At 42.9% G+C, this 17,815-nt stretch overlaps 1 protein-coding gene across 1 annotated transcript; it reads right to left on the bottom strand.

Annotated features, from left to right (window-relative positions):
* Nucleotides 1-3,101: 3,101 nt before the first annotated feature.
* On the bottom strand, nt 3,102-15,531 carry wnt5a (wingless-type MMTV integration site family, member 5a). The gene is made up of 5 exons (XM_033629567.2): nt 14,475-15,531; nt 11,338-11,486; nt 8,790-9,037; nt 5,655-5,947; nt 3,102-5,054 (listed from the first exon to the last, which is right to left on the bottom strand). Exons 2-5 carry the CDS (start codon nt 11,472-11,474, stop codon nt 4,596-4,598), a joined length of 1,137 nt encoding a protein of 378 aa, XP_033485458.1. The 5' UTR covers nt 11,475-11,486; nt 14,475-15,531; the 3' UTR covers nt 3,102-4,595.
* Nucleotides 15,532-17,815: the final 2,284 nt, after the last annotated feature.

The raw sequence follows: 17,815 nt of genomic DNA, 5'->3' as shown, positions 1-17,815 counted from the left end.
AATGCAGTGGGAGAAGAATAGAGTAAAACCACTCGATAAGCCCGGTGAACCTCAATCTTTATCCGGCCTGGTCTATTCATCATCATAATTAGCACCTTTGCACGAATGCAAAAACACACACGCACGCATACAGATGCAACCAAGTATTTAACACACAATAAACACTTGAGTGATTTGCATATTTCAGTGTTTTTTTCAAAATATGAAACCATTAATGTTAGCCTTGGGAAAAACATTTCTCTAAACATTTGTTTCTGTTTATTTTCCAAAGCGAGAAGAGATTAAAAAAGGGAGAAAATATGAGAGCAATGTGGAGAAGGCTCATTTAGACAGGCTGCTGTTTTCTCAGATAAACTGTGAAGAGCAAATGACAAAGACAAAGGTGTACACCAGCTTAAAATACCTACTGAGCACCTCCTTCCCCTCAGTGTGTGTGTGCACTTGTGAAGCTACAAAGTGCCCTTGCGGTGACTGCTTAATTGTGTGTGCAAAACCCAAATCACAACCTTATCACCCTGTGACCACAGCCCAAAAAAGATGGTGTTGTTCTCTGCAGAGCAGGCGTATAAATATTTACACAGTTGCCCGCATTATGTGTCAAACTGTAGGTGGGAGCGGTGAAAGGGGGCAGGTGGAGAAAGGCCTGCCAAGATCAGACGTCCAAGCATTTTGTTTGAACATTTGGAAGTATCCGTGCCTTTCCCTCCGACAGAGTGTATCATACCTGTGTGCACCTGTGGGTTTCAGATTTCCTCTGGCTGCCTGGTGAATCAGCCTGCTGTGCACCTGGATTTCTGTTCATGCTATTGCTGCAGGAGTCCTGCTGGTATGAAGTCAGTCACTCACTCAGACGAGGAGCCTCGTCCAGCACGTGCAAGTAGTTCCTCACCTACATGTGCATAACAAAGTTGAAGGGGGATTTCATATCCTTATAAACCCTGCTGTTGACAGAGAGTTCAAATATGTAAAAACCCTTTGCTGGTCTCCTTTGAGCCATTCTCCCTACTTGCTAACCTTGTATCTTTCTCTCCTGCTTTTTCTTATTGGCCTACGTGACACCAATCAGAAATGTAAACACTTGTCATGATGTAACACGTTTTGTGCGAGTGGGTGCACGTGCGAGTGCGCAGGCACACACACACATGGGGGCCAGTTGACAGGGTCACATATGGGATGTGCTCCTAAAGTCAGTATCATTTTCCCAATGTAAATATTAGTCAATGTCAGGACCGTTTACACTGTAATGGCAGTCCTTCAGCTCTACTTTCCTTAAAGCACTTTCTCGCTCTGCTCCTCTCCCTCGGGCCTCTCCTCTCTCACAACCCCTCTCCTTATTACTCCCTTCTCATCCAGCCCTCATCTAATCCCCCGTTTCTCATTACCCAATCTTCTCTCCTGTTCTCTGTGTCTCCTCTTGAGCTCCAGCAGTCCCTGACAAGGCCCAGTCGTCTTCCAGACAGCCCCGTTTCCCGCCACATTGAAAATCCCCCTTCTTCCTATCCTCTTGACACAATATGATTAATCATTCCATTAACTGATCCACTGTCATTGGATTGCTGAGGGCCGCTTATAATACAACCTCAACCATCCCCCTGGGAGACACCCAATCTTCAGGCCATCTTCCAAAGCTCTCAAGAAAACTCGCTTCGTCTTTGTTCGCTACACGCCTGAAACAGCTGTCATCCGATGTGGGTTTGACTGTCTGTCACTAAATCTGCCCATGGGTGAGGAGACTGAATGAGGGAATGTAACTGGTTCAGAAAAACCCCTGAAATGCTGTTAGATCCAAAAGAGAAGGAAAAGTTAGATCATGTTAAATGAAATCAGAGGTCAAATCTCTATTAAAAGGGGCACACATTTTACATGTGTAGGGGCATTTATTAACATAACTATGTTTCAGTAGTTTATAATCAGCTCAAAATAAAAACTGCTGTGTTTTTGTTACTTTAAAATGTTTTATGTTTACACACAGAGTGGGTCCTCGGAGAAGTCCCAGTTCTGCAACCCCACTGCTGGATGCCACTAACTCCTCCACACGAGACCTTTAAAGGAGCAGTGTGTAAGATTTAGGAGGATTTAGTGCCATCTAGACAATTGTAGAGTGCAACCAGCTGAAACTTCTCCTGGTTAGAATTCCTTCAGTGTTCATTGTCCAAGAGGTTATTACCGGGAGCTGAATTATCTGCAGAGGTCTCTTCCTCACAACAACAAATGGACCAGGTGATTAAAACCCGTGAAAACACTGAACAAAGCAGTTTCAGGTTATAAATCAATCGATCGGCAATGCTGTTTGACATGCCGGCTCGCCCGCCACGTTCTAATGTGTGCTCACCTTTTTCTTTAAAACTCCAGATCCAGACATTCAGGAGGTTTTCACCGGGAGTGGAATTATTGGCAGAGGTCTCGTCCTCTCCAAAACAAATAGATCTGGTGATTCAAACTAGGAAAAACACTAAATAGAGTTTCACAGTACAAATTAGTGTTTTTCCGACGCTGCTTGTTGCAGGCTTCAAACCGTGGTGGCCAACGCAAAAACACAAAAATGTGTCAGGTCCGTTATGAAGTCAGTGTTTTTTAGTCAGTTTTCAACCACCTCAGTCGAAAATGCTGTGCAAAAGTGCCCTCTTGAGTGGCGAAAATGAGAGGATGTGCCCTATCAGCTGCCCTCTTGAATGATGAAAACGTGCGGATGTGCCCTTTTGGCTGCCCTCTTGTCCCCATGTCATGCAGTAGGTGCCCTTTTTTCCTTTTTGCCCCCGCCCTTCAAACATCCTAAGTCCGTCACTGCTCTGGGGCATTGTAGAAACATCACAAGAACCCACTCTTGATGTAATATAAAGGGCTCATTCTAAGATAACAAAAACACAATTATTCTTATTTTCAGATTATTATACACTAAAGAAAATATACTTGTAATTTTATATTCCATTTATGCCAATATATCCCCCTAAATCCTACACACTGGTCCTTCAAGTAGAGAATGTTATTTGGTAATATAAATGTAGAAAGGAAATGGTTTATGTCAAGGGATTTGAAAAAAAAAAAAAAACTTGGCACAGACAAACAAGACTTGGACAAACGCTAAGAGTATACTCCTCTGCTGGTTTTACATTTGATATTTATTGAAACAAAGTAGAGCATTGAGCCAATTTGTAAAAAGTAACAAAATATCAGCTATAACACATTAACAAACCTCAAATTCATGGAGAAGCTTATAAATATACATGTTTGGATTGGTAGGAAATAGTCTGTCTATTGAGAATCATCACAGGGATAGTGAGCGGTTTAACTGAGTGGTACTGGAAATCTGTGGTGACGATAAAAATCTGAACATCTGTGACGTATATATGTGTCTAACAGTAAAGCTGAACATGAGTGAGAAGGAACAATTTGTGTCGAAACAATAAGGTGCATTTCCCTTTACAAAAAAAAAACAAAAAACAGTGAAGAGCCGCATTAGTGAGAAAGTAAATTTTTAAAAGGTGACTTCAAAGCTTGAGGATGCTTGAGGATGACTATGTTGATCTATATTGGAGATGCCTTTCTGTTTAAAGCTTAGAGGAGGATCTGGTTAAAGGAAATAAATACAGTTTACTGATTGGTTGGATAGACATACTATATACACAGAACATGGAATATTTCACCACTGTAACCACAACATTGCCCATATATATTCAAACCATATTAAGTATTGTAGAATAATGTTAAATGGATAATCTGAATTAATATGGAAAAGAATGTAGGCTATAATATTGATATATTTGCTGATGCACTGTAGTAAAAAAAACAGCTGAACAGACACGCACAGACAGGTTTAAGCCTCTGTATCAAAGTGCATAATGGTGGAGGGCTTGTTGCAGCACCTGGGGAACTCTAAGGCTTCTGGGACAGCTTAATAAATGGCCCAATCCCCAAAACAGCCCTCTTTTTGTACCCATTGTATTCCAAGGACTTGCATGAACCGACAGTGTTCCTTACTCTACGTGTGGTGAGAGGGGACAAGTAGACTCCGGTTAGGATGTGAAGGCTGGTTTGGGACTGGGCCCATGAAAACACATCCATACACGACTATGGCACACAGGCGTTCTCTTCTCGACACAATCACTCTCAAACAACAAACTAGGACCTCTTATTCAACTATGCCACAAAATACAAAACACTACTCTTCTTAGGAAATTGGAAGCGCAGTCCAATTTCTCGATCAGTGTGACCCATCTGACAAGAAACATGACATTTTCTGATAATAAAAAAGGACGGGGGTTGGGTGGGGGGAAGATTTCCAGCCCGTTTTAGGCACTTGAATGGGTTAAAATTGGCTGGTGATGACTGGGCCAAAATAAAACACAACAATCTTAAAATAAATATTTCACGATACTCTCAGTTTCTGAAGACATAAGATTTTTTTTTTTTTTGAAAAAAAAAAAAAGTCAGTCTTTTTGCAATGGCATAATTGTTTAACTCTATAAATATAATTTATATAGTTTCTTTCTTCCATTCTCTCTCTGTGTTCAGCTCCTTTGCTCCTCTGCTCACGAATACACACAGATGTATGCCCATCATCTGCAAGCAAACACACATAGGCAACACTCCGCTTCTCACTTGCAGACGAATTGGTCTACGATTTTGGTGCAGCGCTTGCACTTGACGTAGCAGCACCAGTGGAACTTGCAGTGGCAGCGCTCCACTATCTGGGCCTTGTACTGGTCATAACCGCGGCCGCAGCACATCAGCTCACACCCATCCATGCCCTCCGACGTCTTGTTGCAAAGGCGCCCCACAGTGCCCAGGGAGCCCGTGCTTGTGTTCTTCAGGCAGTAGTCTGGACTGGGCTCGATGTACACCAGGTCGTGGCTCGTGGGAGCGTTGAACTTGCTGTGCATCTGTACCAGCTTTCCACGCGAGTTGAGCTTCATGGAAGCAGCGCTGTCATACTTTTCCTTCAGCGCATCGCCCACCTTGCGGAAGTCAGCCAGCTGCAGCCAGCAGGTCTTCAGGCTGCAGGAGCCTGATACCCCGTGGCACTTGCAGGACACGTTGGCAAGGTCTGACACCGTCTGAGGGTGGGGAGACGGGGGAGAGAGATGAAATAACTGGATTAATAACCAGATGAAGAACTTGCAAAAACATTTATTCTTATGTGACAAACTGCAGTCCAAGTGACACATGCTTCATATTTCTTATTTGACCTGTCTGCATAAATATTTGCACAATGTGCTGCTCATGAGCTCATAAGGCATCACTTCGCCATAAAGGGCCGAATGATCCTGTCCATGTCTCCAATAGTGCATAGAATAAAACGTTGTCCACTCATTTGTCCTACTTGAAAGAGAACAGCCTGGCAACAGATATCTGGCATTACGTTTCCTTTGAGGTGGTTTCAAGATGTTTGGAAAGGAAAAGAAACCCCAGAGCTGCCTCCAATGACTCCATCTCCCCACAGATCAAAGCCTCAGGAGGGGAGAGCTGACAGAGCTGTTACACAGATGATCAGCGGAGACCTATCTGATTGACCTGGATTGTCTCACTTCCAACTCCTCCTGCTCTTTCTATCACTGGTTGGTCTCATTCTAGGCCCTGCAGTTTATATCCCCCTGCTTCCCTCTTATCTGATGACATCTTAAGATCTGTGTGCGCGTATAACTCCGGTGACTTACCCTCCTTCCAGCCTCGTTATTGTGAAGATTCATCAGCAGCCTGGCGCTCTCATATGTGCCTTTGGCGTAGCTCTTTTCCCTCTCGCGTGCGTCCACGAACTCCTTGGAGAACCTGTAGCCGTAGTTGAGGTTGTCTCCGCAGCCGCCCCACAGCCAGTCTCGCGGCAGGTCTTTGGGGCGAGCCGCACGGCTGCACCCACAGCTGGAGAGCTCCCCCTCTCTGCAGGCACGGCTCACCGCATTCACCACCCCAGCTGCGCTGATGGCATAAGTGAATGCTGTTTCTCTGCTGCCTGCAGACACACAAACAGGAACATCATGTCACATTTGACACAATGAGAAAGAGAGTAAATGAGGAACATTTATCATTTGGCACAACCGTTCGCCGCTTCCCTTTTTGGTTGTATATTTATTTTATATTCAGTGTGTCACTGTCATTCTGCTTTAAGACTTAGTGCAGTGTTAGGAAATGTCATGTCATATGACAGCATTGACCATACATTTAAGATTACAGTGCACTTCAGCCAAGTGCTGCAGGCTCCTCATCACCAACATGTTGAACGGTGGAATCTGGTTTGCTGTTATTGGGCTTCAGCCAGAGAGAGAGAGCGCCCTCCAGTGACAGGGATGCTCCTTAACAAGAAGCGGCCATTTCACCCAAATTCAAAGTGACATCAGTTCTTTTGCTTTATCTGTCATGTCTGACTGCTCCTGGAGCCATTGCTCATTAACTCCCTCAACATTTCCTCAATAGAGACAAGAGGTAGGGAGTTCAAAAAAAAAAAAAAAATACACATAAGCAGTTTTTTTTTGCTCTCACCAATCCATTACTACCTCTGTGCAAAGCCATGGACTAGGGGAGAAAATCGAGATGAGGAGATAAGCGACTTAAAGAAGAAACAGCCGACCAAACTACGAGGCTGCGTGTTGACACTAAAGACAGGGGCTGCTACAAAATAAAAATGCACAGCTCATATACCTGCTGGGCCAAACCTTTAGAGAGCGTGCTATAATGACAATAACAGATGGACAGAGAGCGGGAGATGAGGGAGGAGAAAGAAAATACGACTAAAGAGATAAGTCAAGAAAAAGACATTCAAGAAAAAAAAGCAAGCAAAGTGGAAAAGGAGACACGCATGCAGCTAATATCACAAAAGGCGAAAAGAAAAAAAGATGAACAAAGAAAGCGTTTTGGAAAGTGTTCCGGTGGGAAACTCTGGCAGGAGCACAGGTGATCAGAGAGAGCGGAGGATTTATTAGTCTAATACAAGTTTTAATCCAGCCCAAGGATATTGGCCTAATAGTGGACCTGTGGACAGACAAACTGTCATCTCCCACACTGCTGCCTCCCTTCTCCTGTACCCCACCCTGCAGCGAGCCAAGCCAGGCAGGGGAGAGGGTCTGAACGCAACCACGCCAGCACCCCCTGGAGCTCAGCTTTAAATCACCAGCAGTGTCCTCCGCCAGCAGACGGACGGACAGAAAGACAAGCTTTCAGATAGACAGCCTGAGAGGGGAGGACATGTTTACTTGGCCCGGAGTGGGCTGAGATGGGAGCAATGTTGGGGAGGGAGAAGAGGAATGGGAGAACGGCTGCTGATGAGGTTTCTATGAAGACTGATCTGTGGAGAGGGAGTCAGCAGCGCCAGAGACAGAGACAGAGACAGGCAGAATCACCAAGAGTAGCGTAAAAACACAGACGCATGCATTATGCAGGGTATGCTCGCAAGTACAGCGAATTAAAGGGCTGGTTCACCCAAATTTAAAAAAAAAAATACTGTTAAAAACTAAATACAAAAAAAGAAAAATTTAGTTTTTGGTGCTCACAACATTACATTTAAAATATTTGCTTTCCGAAAACACTGCCCTGGTTACTCAGGATCATCTGCAAACCTCTGTATGATCCATTTTTGGTGGAACTACTTTCTAACTAAAAATAGTCGTCGAGAAAACTGTTGACAGTGTGTTCTGTGGATCATCCAGAGTAATGGGAACATTATTACTGGAAACGCAAGTTGCTGTTGAGCGCATTAAAAGGTTATTTTTATAGCTGTGAACACCACAAACGAAATTCCATCCACTATTTATTCCATTAATTGCATCAGAGTGAGAGCAAAAATCACAGAAATGGATCTCTCATAATGTAGACAAATGCGTGCATAAGTGAGAAATGTGTTTCTTGTTTTTTCTTTTAAAGAATTTTGGGCGAACTGACCCTTTAAAGAGTGCCAACGTGAACAAAATGCCAACCCGTCTGCATGCGTTACTTTAGAGGAATTTGAAAGATTTCCAAAATGTAAGCAACACAAGCGCTGACATTTGCCTCAATTCCGTTAAGCCTGCTGTAACTCTGCTGCGATCACAACACCGACATCACGCAGATTCATTGTAATTCAGCTTGAGAGTTATGATCAATAAACGGTAAACCACCTTTACATTAGCCCCTGAGGTGAGGGCTCCCATCCAAAGAAAACTAAAACAAACCATGTTAAATGATAGGATCCAAGAGTGGGAATCACTAAGAGAGGATTGTAAAGCTCTTGAACTTTCTATAAGAGATCCGAGCATGCGGCGTGTACGTGCACACACACATACACACACAGAGACAGACAGTTTAATCTCTGACAAGGTGATATATTGGTGCATACACTCACTCCACTCCCATTACTTGTAAATACAGGGCAGCTACAGTCCAGCTCCACAGTGTGTGTGCGTGTGTGTGCGTGTGTGTGTGTGTATGTGTGTAAAACTAGATTAGATTGTCTCCCATTCATCAGGGGAAAAGCAGATTCTCTGCCTCCCTCCTGCTCCATGTCGGGAGCTGGTTTAGCAGGCCAAAGCCACATGTGATTTATCCAGCAACCTCACCCACCAACTATTCCCTCCACACAGCTGCTGAGAATCAACAGCCCCATACATTTCACACACACACACACACACACTTTCACAAACACACAAAGAGGGTCAGTGAATCAGAGAGAGGGAGAATGAAGAAAGGAGAGACACAGCAGCGGCGAATATGCACAGTGTACACGTTGGTATTTATGAACACACAACTCCTGTGTGTTCATGTAAATGTTTCTAAGAATATACTGTGAAAAAAATAAAAAATACATCCTTTGCCACATTTCTTACCGATTTGCATGACCCTTCCGAAAACAGAGGAGTTGTCCACCGTGCTGCAGTTCCAGCGCCGATGTCTGAACTGGTACTGGCACTCTCTGATGCCGGTCTTGGCACCTTCACCGATGTACTGCATGTGGTCCTGGTAAAGCTGGCACAGCTTCTTCTGGCCCGGCGACAGGCCCACCAGCTGGCTGCACAGAGGCTGGGCACCGATGATGTAGGCCTCTGGGATCAGTAAAGGGTTCATGGCCAGAGACCTGGACGGGGGGGGGGGGGGGGGGGGCACATAGTGCAGTTGTTTTTACTCATTTGGCATTATGACACAAATGTATGAATGTTTTCAGGTCAAATTAAAAATCAACAGCTCATTTCACTTGATTTGTTTTTCCCTCTCATGGGTGAAGCTGTGATAATTAGTGGAATGAGGTCTCTTAAAGACACTTGACTACAAGTCGTGTGCTGTTTCGGGCCAAAAAACATACAACAGAGGGGAGTCAGGGAGAGAATGATGAGGAAAATTTAAAGTCAAAGGAGAAGATAGAGTAAAATAAAGAGTGCATAAAATAAAAAGGACAAAACAAAGAGCAAATCTGACACTAACATGCTGGTTTTTATGTGTTTAGTGTCTTAAAACAGAGATTGCCACTTTTTTTACTTGTAATTCTTTAAAACCTGAGCAGTGTCTGTTTGTGACCCCTCATCACAGGTTGCATATTATATCTAAGAATGATGCCCCCCCCACTCTGTTGGTTTCATTTTGAAAATAAACCTTATTTAATTTGTGTTCATAAATGTGTTTTTGCTTTATTACGCTGTTTAAAAGCGAGCAAATCCCTCAGCTTTATCTTGTGACCCCTCGGAGTGGTCCTGAGTCCCAGCCCCAGGTTTGGAGGCACTGCTTTAAAGCATAGCATTTAAATAACTAAAAACACACTACGCCAATTTAAAAAAAAAATAAGTTTTTGACTTTTACGCTTAAGTGCATTTCATGGTTCCTCGCACCAACTCAGCGCACCATGTGGATAACTCGCAGTGAAACTTGCATACCTTTTTTCACAGTATCACATAGGAAAAATCTGATCATTTCATTTAGCAGTTTCGTTCAATGTTGTGTAAGAGAGAGAAAAAAATAAGTAAAATTAGAATTAGAAGAGAGAGAAGTAGAGACAGAGAGAGAGAGAGGAACACTAGTATGAGCATCTGGTTCCAGGCCACAGGACAATTAGAGCAGCCCATCCCTGAGCCCTAAGAGAAAGACAATTAGCCCCCAGTGTAACCTGATCGACTGGGGGAAGTCGGCAGCGAGGGAGCGCAGACTGAATACACACAACATATACATACACACATAAACACATGGAAAGAAAAAAAATTAACATACACAGACATGCAGGCTGACGCAGTGTCTCTCACACACACACACTCGCAGTCAGCAGGCCCACCGCTTCGACACTCTAAATCATTCACACCTGTGTGTCCTCTCAAATAGGAAACTGGAAGACACACACAGTTTGGGCCCCGAACTCAGCTTCCATAGGGTCTCTGGTAAATGTGCGAGCCCTCAGCTGGTAAATTCAACTCATTATTTAAACTTAAACGTAGTCGCCTACTGAGCTGAGCCCATTAAAATGTTTATCTGTAGATATCCTCTTCAGTTTAAATGTTTAAATTGTTATTTTCATATAATTAGGCCATCACCGCTTGATGTCACCACTGGCTTTGATCTGCTCATTTGAACCAAGGAAAAATCTTACACACAAAGTGTCGGTTTACTGTAAATGCCCCATGTTCTTCTACAAGCACTTATGTTGGGATACACAATTATACACAAGTGCACAATTAGACAAAAACACAGAAACAGCCACAGGATGTAAAGAGTTGTGATTTGCTTTAAGTAGTGCCTCTACGGTGACTCGTAAACAGTATTTTCCCCCTATCAGGAGCACTCTGTGTGTTTAAGTGCAGCATGCTCAAATATAGACTTTTCTAATAGCAGCAGGATGTGTGTCTGCACGCACGCACACGCACGCACACACACACACACACACACAGAGTCACACACGGTGTTCATGTTTGCACATATTTGGACGCCAACTCATAAACCACAGCATTCTATGTTTTCTATAATATTCATAATTTTGGTTTGGCAATATGCGAAGAAAGAAAATAAGGGAGAAAAAAGGTCCTTCCTGAAAAGCTAATGTGCTACAGTCAGCATGTTGTGTTACTTCATATGTGGTGCAACTGAAGCTGAGGAGGCTTACTGAGCAAACACGCACACACACTCTCACACACAGGCCTGAAATTGACTCTGAAACTAAGTAAAAGACAAATATAAACACTAACAAAAAAAAAATCAATATTACCCTTAATCTGTGGCTTTTTTAATGTCTTTTTTTAAAACTCTGCTGCTCCACTCACAAATGTGACTCATCTATGAGTGTAAAGAGGAAAAAAAAATTCTTTTTGAAAGCTGACAATCTCCGCTGACCATAACACCAGTAAACGCACCGCACACACATTTAAGACACACTCGTGTGGAGGGAAAATGAATGCATACCACCATGAGTTGGCCCCCACCACCACCTGCATGAGGAGTGTGAGGAGCGTGAGGGCAAAGACACAGTGTCTGGAGTCCAACAGGCTGCCAAACGGCCAGCAAACCGGCCGACGCACACATCCCAACCCCAGGTTCATACTGCCGACGATCTGTGGGAGGAGAGAGGAAAAAGGATGCTTGTCAGTCTGCCTGTCTGTCTGTCTGGATGTTTGCCTGACACAACTTTTATTGTGCGTAACACAGAGAAAGACTGATAGCTGTGATGTCAAAATGTATGAAGGGAATGCAGGAAGAATTCTTTCAGCTGCCTGCATATCTAAACTCTCCTTTTTGCATGCAGACAGCACCGTGCTTGTGTGCGTGTATGTGTGTGTGTGTGTGTGTGTGTGTGTGTGTGTGTGTGTGTGATGAGAGCCCCGAGGCCATCAGCACAGCAGAGCAGTCATTTGGCAGCAGGTCTGAGTGTGATTCACATAAGACTGATAGACGTGCAGCCGGGGAAGACACAATGACCATGAAACTCCAGCTAGACACATTCCTGACGGTTTACTTTAGTCAGAAGGAGACACATGACGACACAGACAGACAGATGGACAGACAGAGAGAGAGAGACAGGCCTCATCAGACAGACTGACAGTGTGTGCGCCTCATTTTAAATCCATTTGTGCCTACATATTTACTAAAAACTAAAAATGCTTTAATTTTAACCAAGGATTATGATCGCATTTTTACTTTAAAAATATATACATTTTTTTATCTACACTGGTTCATTTTCAGTCTGTGGCAGGCCTGAGTGAATTTGCTCCTGGTGACAAGGTTTCATTTTGCTCAGTTTTGTACTTAGGAAAAATCCCTTGAAAATAATAATAAAATGTATTTGTTAATTAAAAAACATTTTAATGAGATTTGTCAGGAATATTAACACAAAACGTGGAAAAAGATTTGATTTTTAAATCGTTTTTTCCTCTGGAGCTGTGATACATTTAGCTGTTAAATAATTAATTTGACAAATAGCCGGTTTATAATTATATGGAAATTAATTTTCATATTTATTAATTGACCGTGGATCGGACAGAGAGAAGCCACGTCAGCGGATGATGGCCTTGGCCTGGTTATACTGTGCAGCCTTTTTGCCTAACAAAAACTACAAGGAATTAAAAAGGAAAAAATAAAAAGTCAATTATCTGCAGGCAACGGCGTGTCTTTGTTGATATAGTTTGGCTGCTATGTAGGCAGAAAATAAGTTAAAATAATTATCCCTGCGTTTGCGAGTTTAACCGATGTGCCAGCCTTCCAGTTGGGCCGTGTGTGAATTTTGGGACTCAGAGCAGCTCTAATTTGTCACGCTGCGTTATTTTCCAGGGTTGAGTCGTGGAGACCTGGGCCCTGCCTAATACTCATTAAACACAAGGCCAAGTTCACCATCACTCACCCAGCACGCGCGCGCGCGCACGCACGCACACATGCCAGCATGTGCTTTCAGTTTGAGTGCTGCTGCAGTAATAGTTGGAGAGGTTATGTTATGTTCCTCGCAGTTCTTCCACATAAATTAAAGCAATAATCCGCACAGGGCGGCGGGTTTACACTGATTTTAAAGCAGCTAATTGGAGCTGCTCTGCGCGCCAGGAGGCGGGTTTGAAATATGGATTTTAATTTACGCATAATTACATTCTGCAATTAAATATGTTTTTGCGCCAAGCAGTAGAGTTCATCAGCAGCTGGGGTGACACACATCTTGCATTCTGCACAGTCAGATTTAAATTTACTGTCACGGAGCCACAGGTGCCTGCAATTATCTGACATTTCACAACAGACTCTCAGCCAATCAGAGTGGAGAACAGTATTATTCGTTGTAAGAGACAACGACAAGAGGCTTTTATTTTTTTTTAATTAACATTAAGTAATTTGTGAAGTCGGAGCTGCAGCTATTCAACGCCACATATAACTTCATTATTGGTTTTTAAAACTCAAATAGGCTATACATTCCTGCACTTGGCATCCTCGCTAATCCTGCGCTCCGTGACCCCTGCAAACGATTTGACCCGAGTGAAATATTCAGTGGGACTTCAGTGGGTGATTGACGACTACCTCGCAGATTTCTGTCGGTAAAAATGGCATCAAATTGGGCAAATTTCAGGAAAAGAGCAATTAGAATACCGTCGTCAGGATGATAAAACATCGGTCGCTGCTGCTGCAATGAATCATTTCAGAGGCTTTTTTAAGGCCCATATGGGACTCAACCGATTTACATTAAACATGAGAGTTAGAGAAAGAAAAAGCTAATTTTTTAATAAGGAAAAACCTTCTTGAATTATTTCACCTTTTGCTCAGATGTATGCCTGAGTCTTTTTTTCAGTTTTGGTTTTCTCTGGCTGGGACATTTGGCCATCTAGAGTATTATTGCAATCAAATATAATTAAATTGGAATAATCTTAGCAACAAGGTATTGTGGAAATGTGGAGGGGAAATCATTAGGGGTGTCAATTATGACAACTTTTAATGATATTTTTAAACCACTTTATTCACAGTATAGCCTGCATCTTTAAGCCTCTGGTTAAAATGCATGGTGACAATGAATTCAGCTTTTTTTGGGGGGTATAGCTGTGAAGGAAAAATGTAATTCATAGTGCAATTTAATAAAACAAATGTCCCCTTTTCCCAAGCTGCATGGCACTGTAATTTACTGACTAATGAGTGAAATATTACCCGCATTTAATTGCGCAAAAATGATGCCACTCTTTCCTTGTGTGTCCTGTTGTTTAAAAAAACCAGGAGAGGGAGCCAGGTACAAGGATTTGACGAGGAGAAGCAGCACAAAGAAAGTTGCCTGGCTGTTAATAGGGACCGTTAACAATGGAAACAGAAAGCAGGCTATTTCTATGCATTTTCACACAAATAATTTATGGTGATTTTTTGGCTGAATTCATAATTTATCCAAGAGGATCCTGGCATATAGGTCACAGTCACTGCAGTGAGGGGGAAAGCATGTTTCACACATCACATCTGTCAAGAACTTTTGTGCACATCCAAGCACTAGTCCAGAGAGGTCCCACTGAAACACGCATTTTTCCACTCTTTAAGATAAACTGCGGCTGCGTGGAAAAGTGAGTGAACCAGGAGACCTGGAGGTTACTCACCAGGGAGCACAGCCCGTTAGAAGTTGTAATCCACTTTCTGCAGACGATATCAAACCAATAATCCTTCAGCAGGCCAGGTGGATTTAAGATTTCCCTTTCCTCTGCGGTGAAGACAAGTCTCGTCGTTTTATCCGGATTTCTTGGTAAGTGCTTGGCTGGGGTTTGAGGACAGAGGAGACGCTAAAAAGCTCAGAGTTCTTCAGGTTTGGTATTTTGGTGAAAAATCAGTGAATGCGCTCCGTGCGCCAAACAGTTTAGAGGGCTCGTAGGAAGCAGCGGGATGTATAAAATGTCCAAAGACAGTGTAAGGATATGATCAGTTACTTTAACGAATCAGTGCGTGACTTTGCGGTAAGAATTAACAAATAAAACCATCTACGGCAGCCCAAAGTGTCAACTGGCGGAAACGTCGGATTGTCGATTCTCTTCTAATTGAAAGCGGCCTACTTTTATAGTCCCTATCCAAGTAAAAAACTGTCCCAGATTATAGCTAGACTATGTCAAAGCAAAAACATGGACAACCTTGTTTTCTGTGCGTTAAATCCAGCCGCTCACACGCTCAGGTCATAGCGCGTTTTACCTGCAGAAAGATCCACACGGTGATCCTCGCCACAAACGACTTGTCAATTTACCTTCCATTCTGTGCAAAACACCACTTTGACAATTCCTCAGCTCGACTTAAAAGTCCTCACATGCAAAAAAGTAAGTCATCCGCCTCGCAGAAAAAGAAGAAAAAAAACCAAACAGATGCCACAATTAATCGGCTCCAGACAGTATGCTCCAAAAAACTTTCCGCGCGGACTATCTCCAAACAGTGCGGCTTGGCGAGCGCGCACGGTGCCAGGGGGAGGAAAAGAGCACAGCGTGTGAACAACAGCGGCTTTTGCTCAGGCTCCGAGTCTGTCGTCCTCCCACACCGAATGTGTGTGCCTGTGTGTGTTGAAGTGCAGAAAAGTATCACCGACTATCCCTCCCTCTCTCTGCCCTTTTTCTTTCTCTCTCCCTCTCACCTGCTTCAGTCGCCTCCTCTCACAAACTAGCACACTGCAGCATGGATGCGCAGCGCAAAACCTTCAGATGGCGCATGCGCGTCGCGTTACTCCTCAAATCCCTTTTTTCTCCTTCCAGTCACCAACTTTCAAGGAGCAAGGAATTTGAGTGTAGGTGAAATTGTGGAGGGAGAGCGAGAGAGAGGGAGAGGAGGGCGGAACAGGCTGTAACAAAACAAGCGTCTCTATTACCTAAAATAAACTTATAAAGCACCCGGGGCTATTACCCTATCCATACCAGAGCAGAGTTAGGATTTTCACTGGCAGCAGATCGAGTTACCACTCAGTAAAATCAAGACAAGCAGGTCCGTATCGTGTGCTTATACAGGCTGCTCTCATCACCTGAAGGCCTGTGAGCATTACGGTCATTACGGTAATTATTATTTTATGGTACATTATCTCAAAACATGCAGCAGGAATCCGCCCGGCTTACAGTTCGATATTTTTCAACCGACCCGATGATGAGTGTCAGAGGGCAAAGTGTTTAATAGCTTCACGTGTGTCACTGTGGATTTCTCACCGTGTGCACGCCGAAGCCACTCAAGGGTGAAAGCCGTGTTTTTTTTCAATTGCGCTGGGCAGAATTTCACGTGGATTGAGGAAATAGAGATAGAATAACAGTCGGTAAAAGGAGTAAAACAATGCTAAATTAAATGGAAGGGGGCAGTCACCTGGATATCTGGCTGTATGCCCAAATAAGGACTTGCCTCAGGTGAGGGAGGAGAAAGAGAGGGGGACAGAAATTCATTCAGACATATTTATGATTCTGATCTTGTAGTCTTAGTCAGCCTTATGCTGTTCATCTGTGGACTCATTTAAAATCACTTTGAGTCCCTAAACCATGGGCAGGTTAGGAGACAAATAGGCCCCTGGGCACTGATATGCAGCACATCCCACTGCCTCTCCTCCATCTCACAGACTTAGTGATGGTTTTGCCTCTTCTTTGAAACTGTTCCTGTTATCTTAGTACCTTTGTAGCCGTTGTGCATTTTTTGTGGTTCTGTCTCTCTTAAGTCCTTTTTTAGTCATGTTGTGTATTTTTGCAGTTCTTTTGCAGCCTGTTGGTATGTGTTCATTTGAGTGACATTTTTTTCCTACATCGGAGCACAGCTCACATAGTCAAAGTTGTGCTACCTTTTTAAAAAATTGTATCTGTTATATTTGTAGCTGTTGTGCATTTTTGTAGTTTGTAGTTCTTTTGTGTCTCTTTGGGTTTCTCTTTTAAAGTTCTATTGTGTCTCTTTGCAGTTCTTTTGTGTTTCTGGGTTTCTCTTTCCTGTTTTTAAAGTTATTTTGTATCTCTGGGTTTCTCTTGCCTGTTTTAAAGCTATTTTGTGTCTCTTTGCAGTTCTTTTGAGGCTCTTTGGGTTTCTCTTGCCTGTTTTGGTAGTCATTCTGTGTCTCTATGGGTTTCTCTTGCCTGCTTTTGTAGTTATTTTGTGTCTCTGCAGTCATTTTGTGTCTCCTTGGATTTCTTTTACCTGTTTTTGTAGTCATTTTGTGTCTCTTTGCAGTCATTTTGTGATTTTTTGGGTTTCTCTTGGCTGTTTTTGTAGTCATTTTGTGTCTTTGAGGGTTTCTTTTACCTGTTTTGTGGTCATTTTGTGTCTTTTGGGGTTTCTTTTACCTGTTTTTGTCATTATTTTGTGTCTCTCTGTAGCTCCTTTGCAGTCATTCTGAGTCTCTTCCTTGTTGGTACGTGTTCATTTGAGTGACATTCTTTCCTACATAGGAGTGTGACTCACAGACTAAGTCATAGTTTTGCCCCTTTTTTAAAAATTGTATGTGTTATATTTGTAGCTATTGTGCATTTTTTGTGGTTCTGTGTCTCTATGCGGTCATTTTTTTGTCTCTTTAAAGTCAATTTGTGTCTTTCTTTAGTCGTGTTGTGTCTTTGTAGTCATTTTGTGTCTATCCTCCTGACCTCCCACCCACTACAATAACGTGCACTGACTCTCATACACACAGGCACACTGCACTTTATCACTCAGTACCAGGACTTGGACTTGATGTTTACATCTACTGACTATCTATCAGCATTTGGTGTCTATTTATTTATTTATCGAGTAACCACTGCTATTTATTTATTAGCCATTGGTGTTTTTGTGTCTGTTTTTATACTGTTTTTATGTACAAGAGAGAGATGCCCGTCTTAATTTCGTTGTACGTGTATAACGACAATAAAGTACTATTCTATTCTATTTTGTATCTCTTTGGGTTTTTCTTTCCTGTTTTTGTAGTTATTTTGTGTCTGTTTTCAGTCCCTTTGCAGTCATTCTGAGTCTCTCCCTT

Source organism: Epinephelus lanceolatus, chromosome 8 (assembly GCF_041903045.1).
Source record: "Epinephelus lanceolatus isolate andai-2023 chromosome 8, ASM4190304v1, whole genome shotgun sequence".
Classification (NCBI taxonomy): Eukaryota; Metazoa; Chordata; class Actinopteri; order Perciformes; family Serranidae; genus Epinephelus; species Epinephelus lanceolatus.
This window is presented reverse-complemented; position numbering and strand designations above follow the sequence as displayed.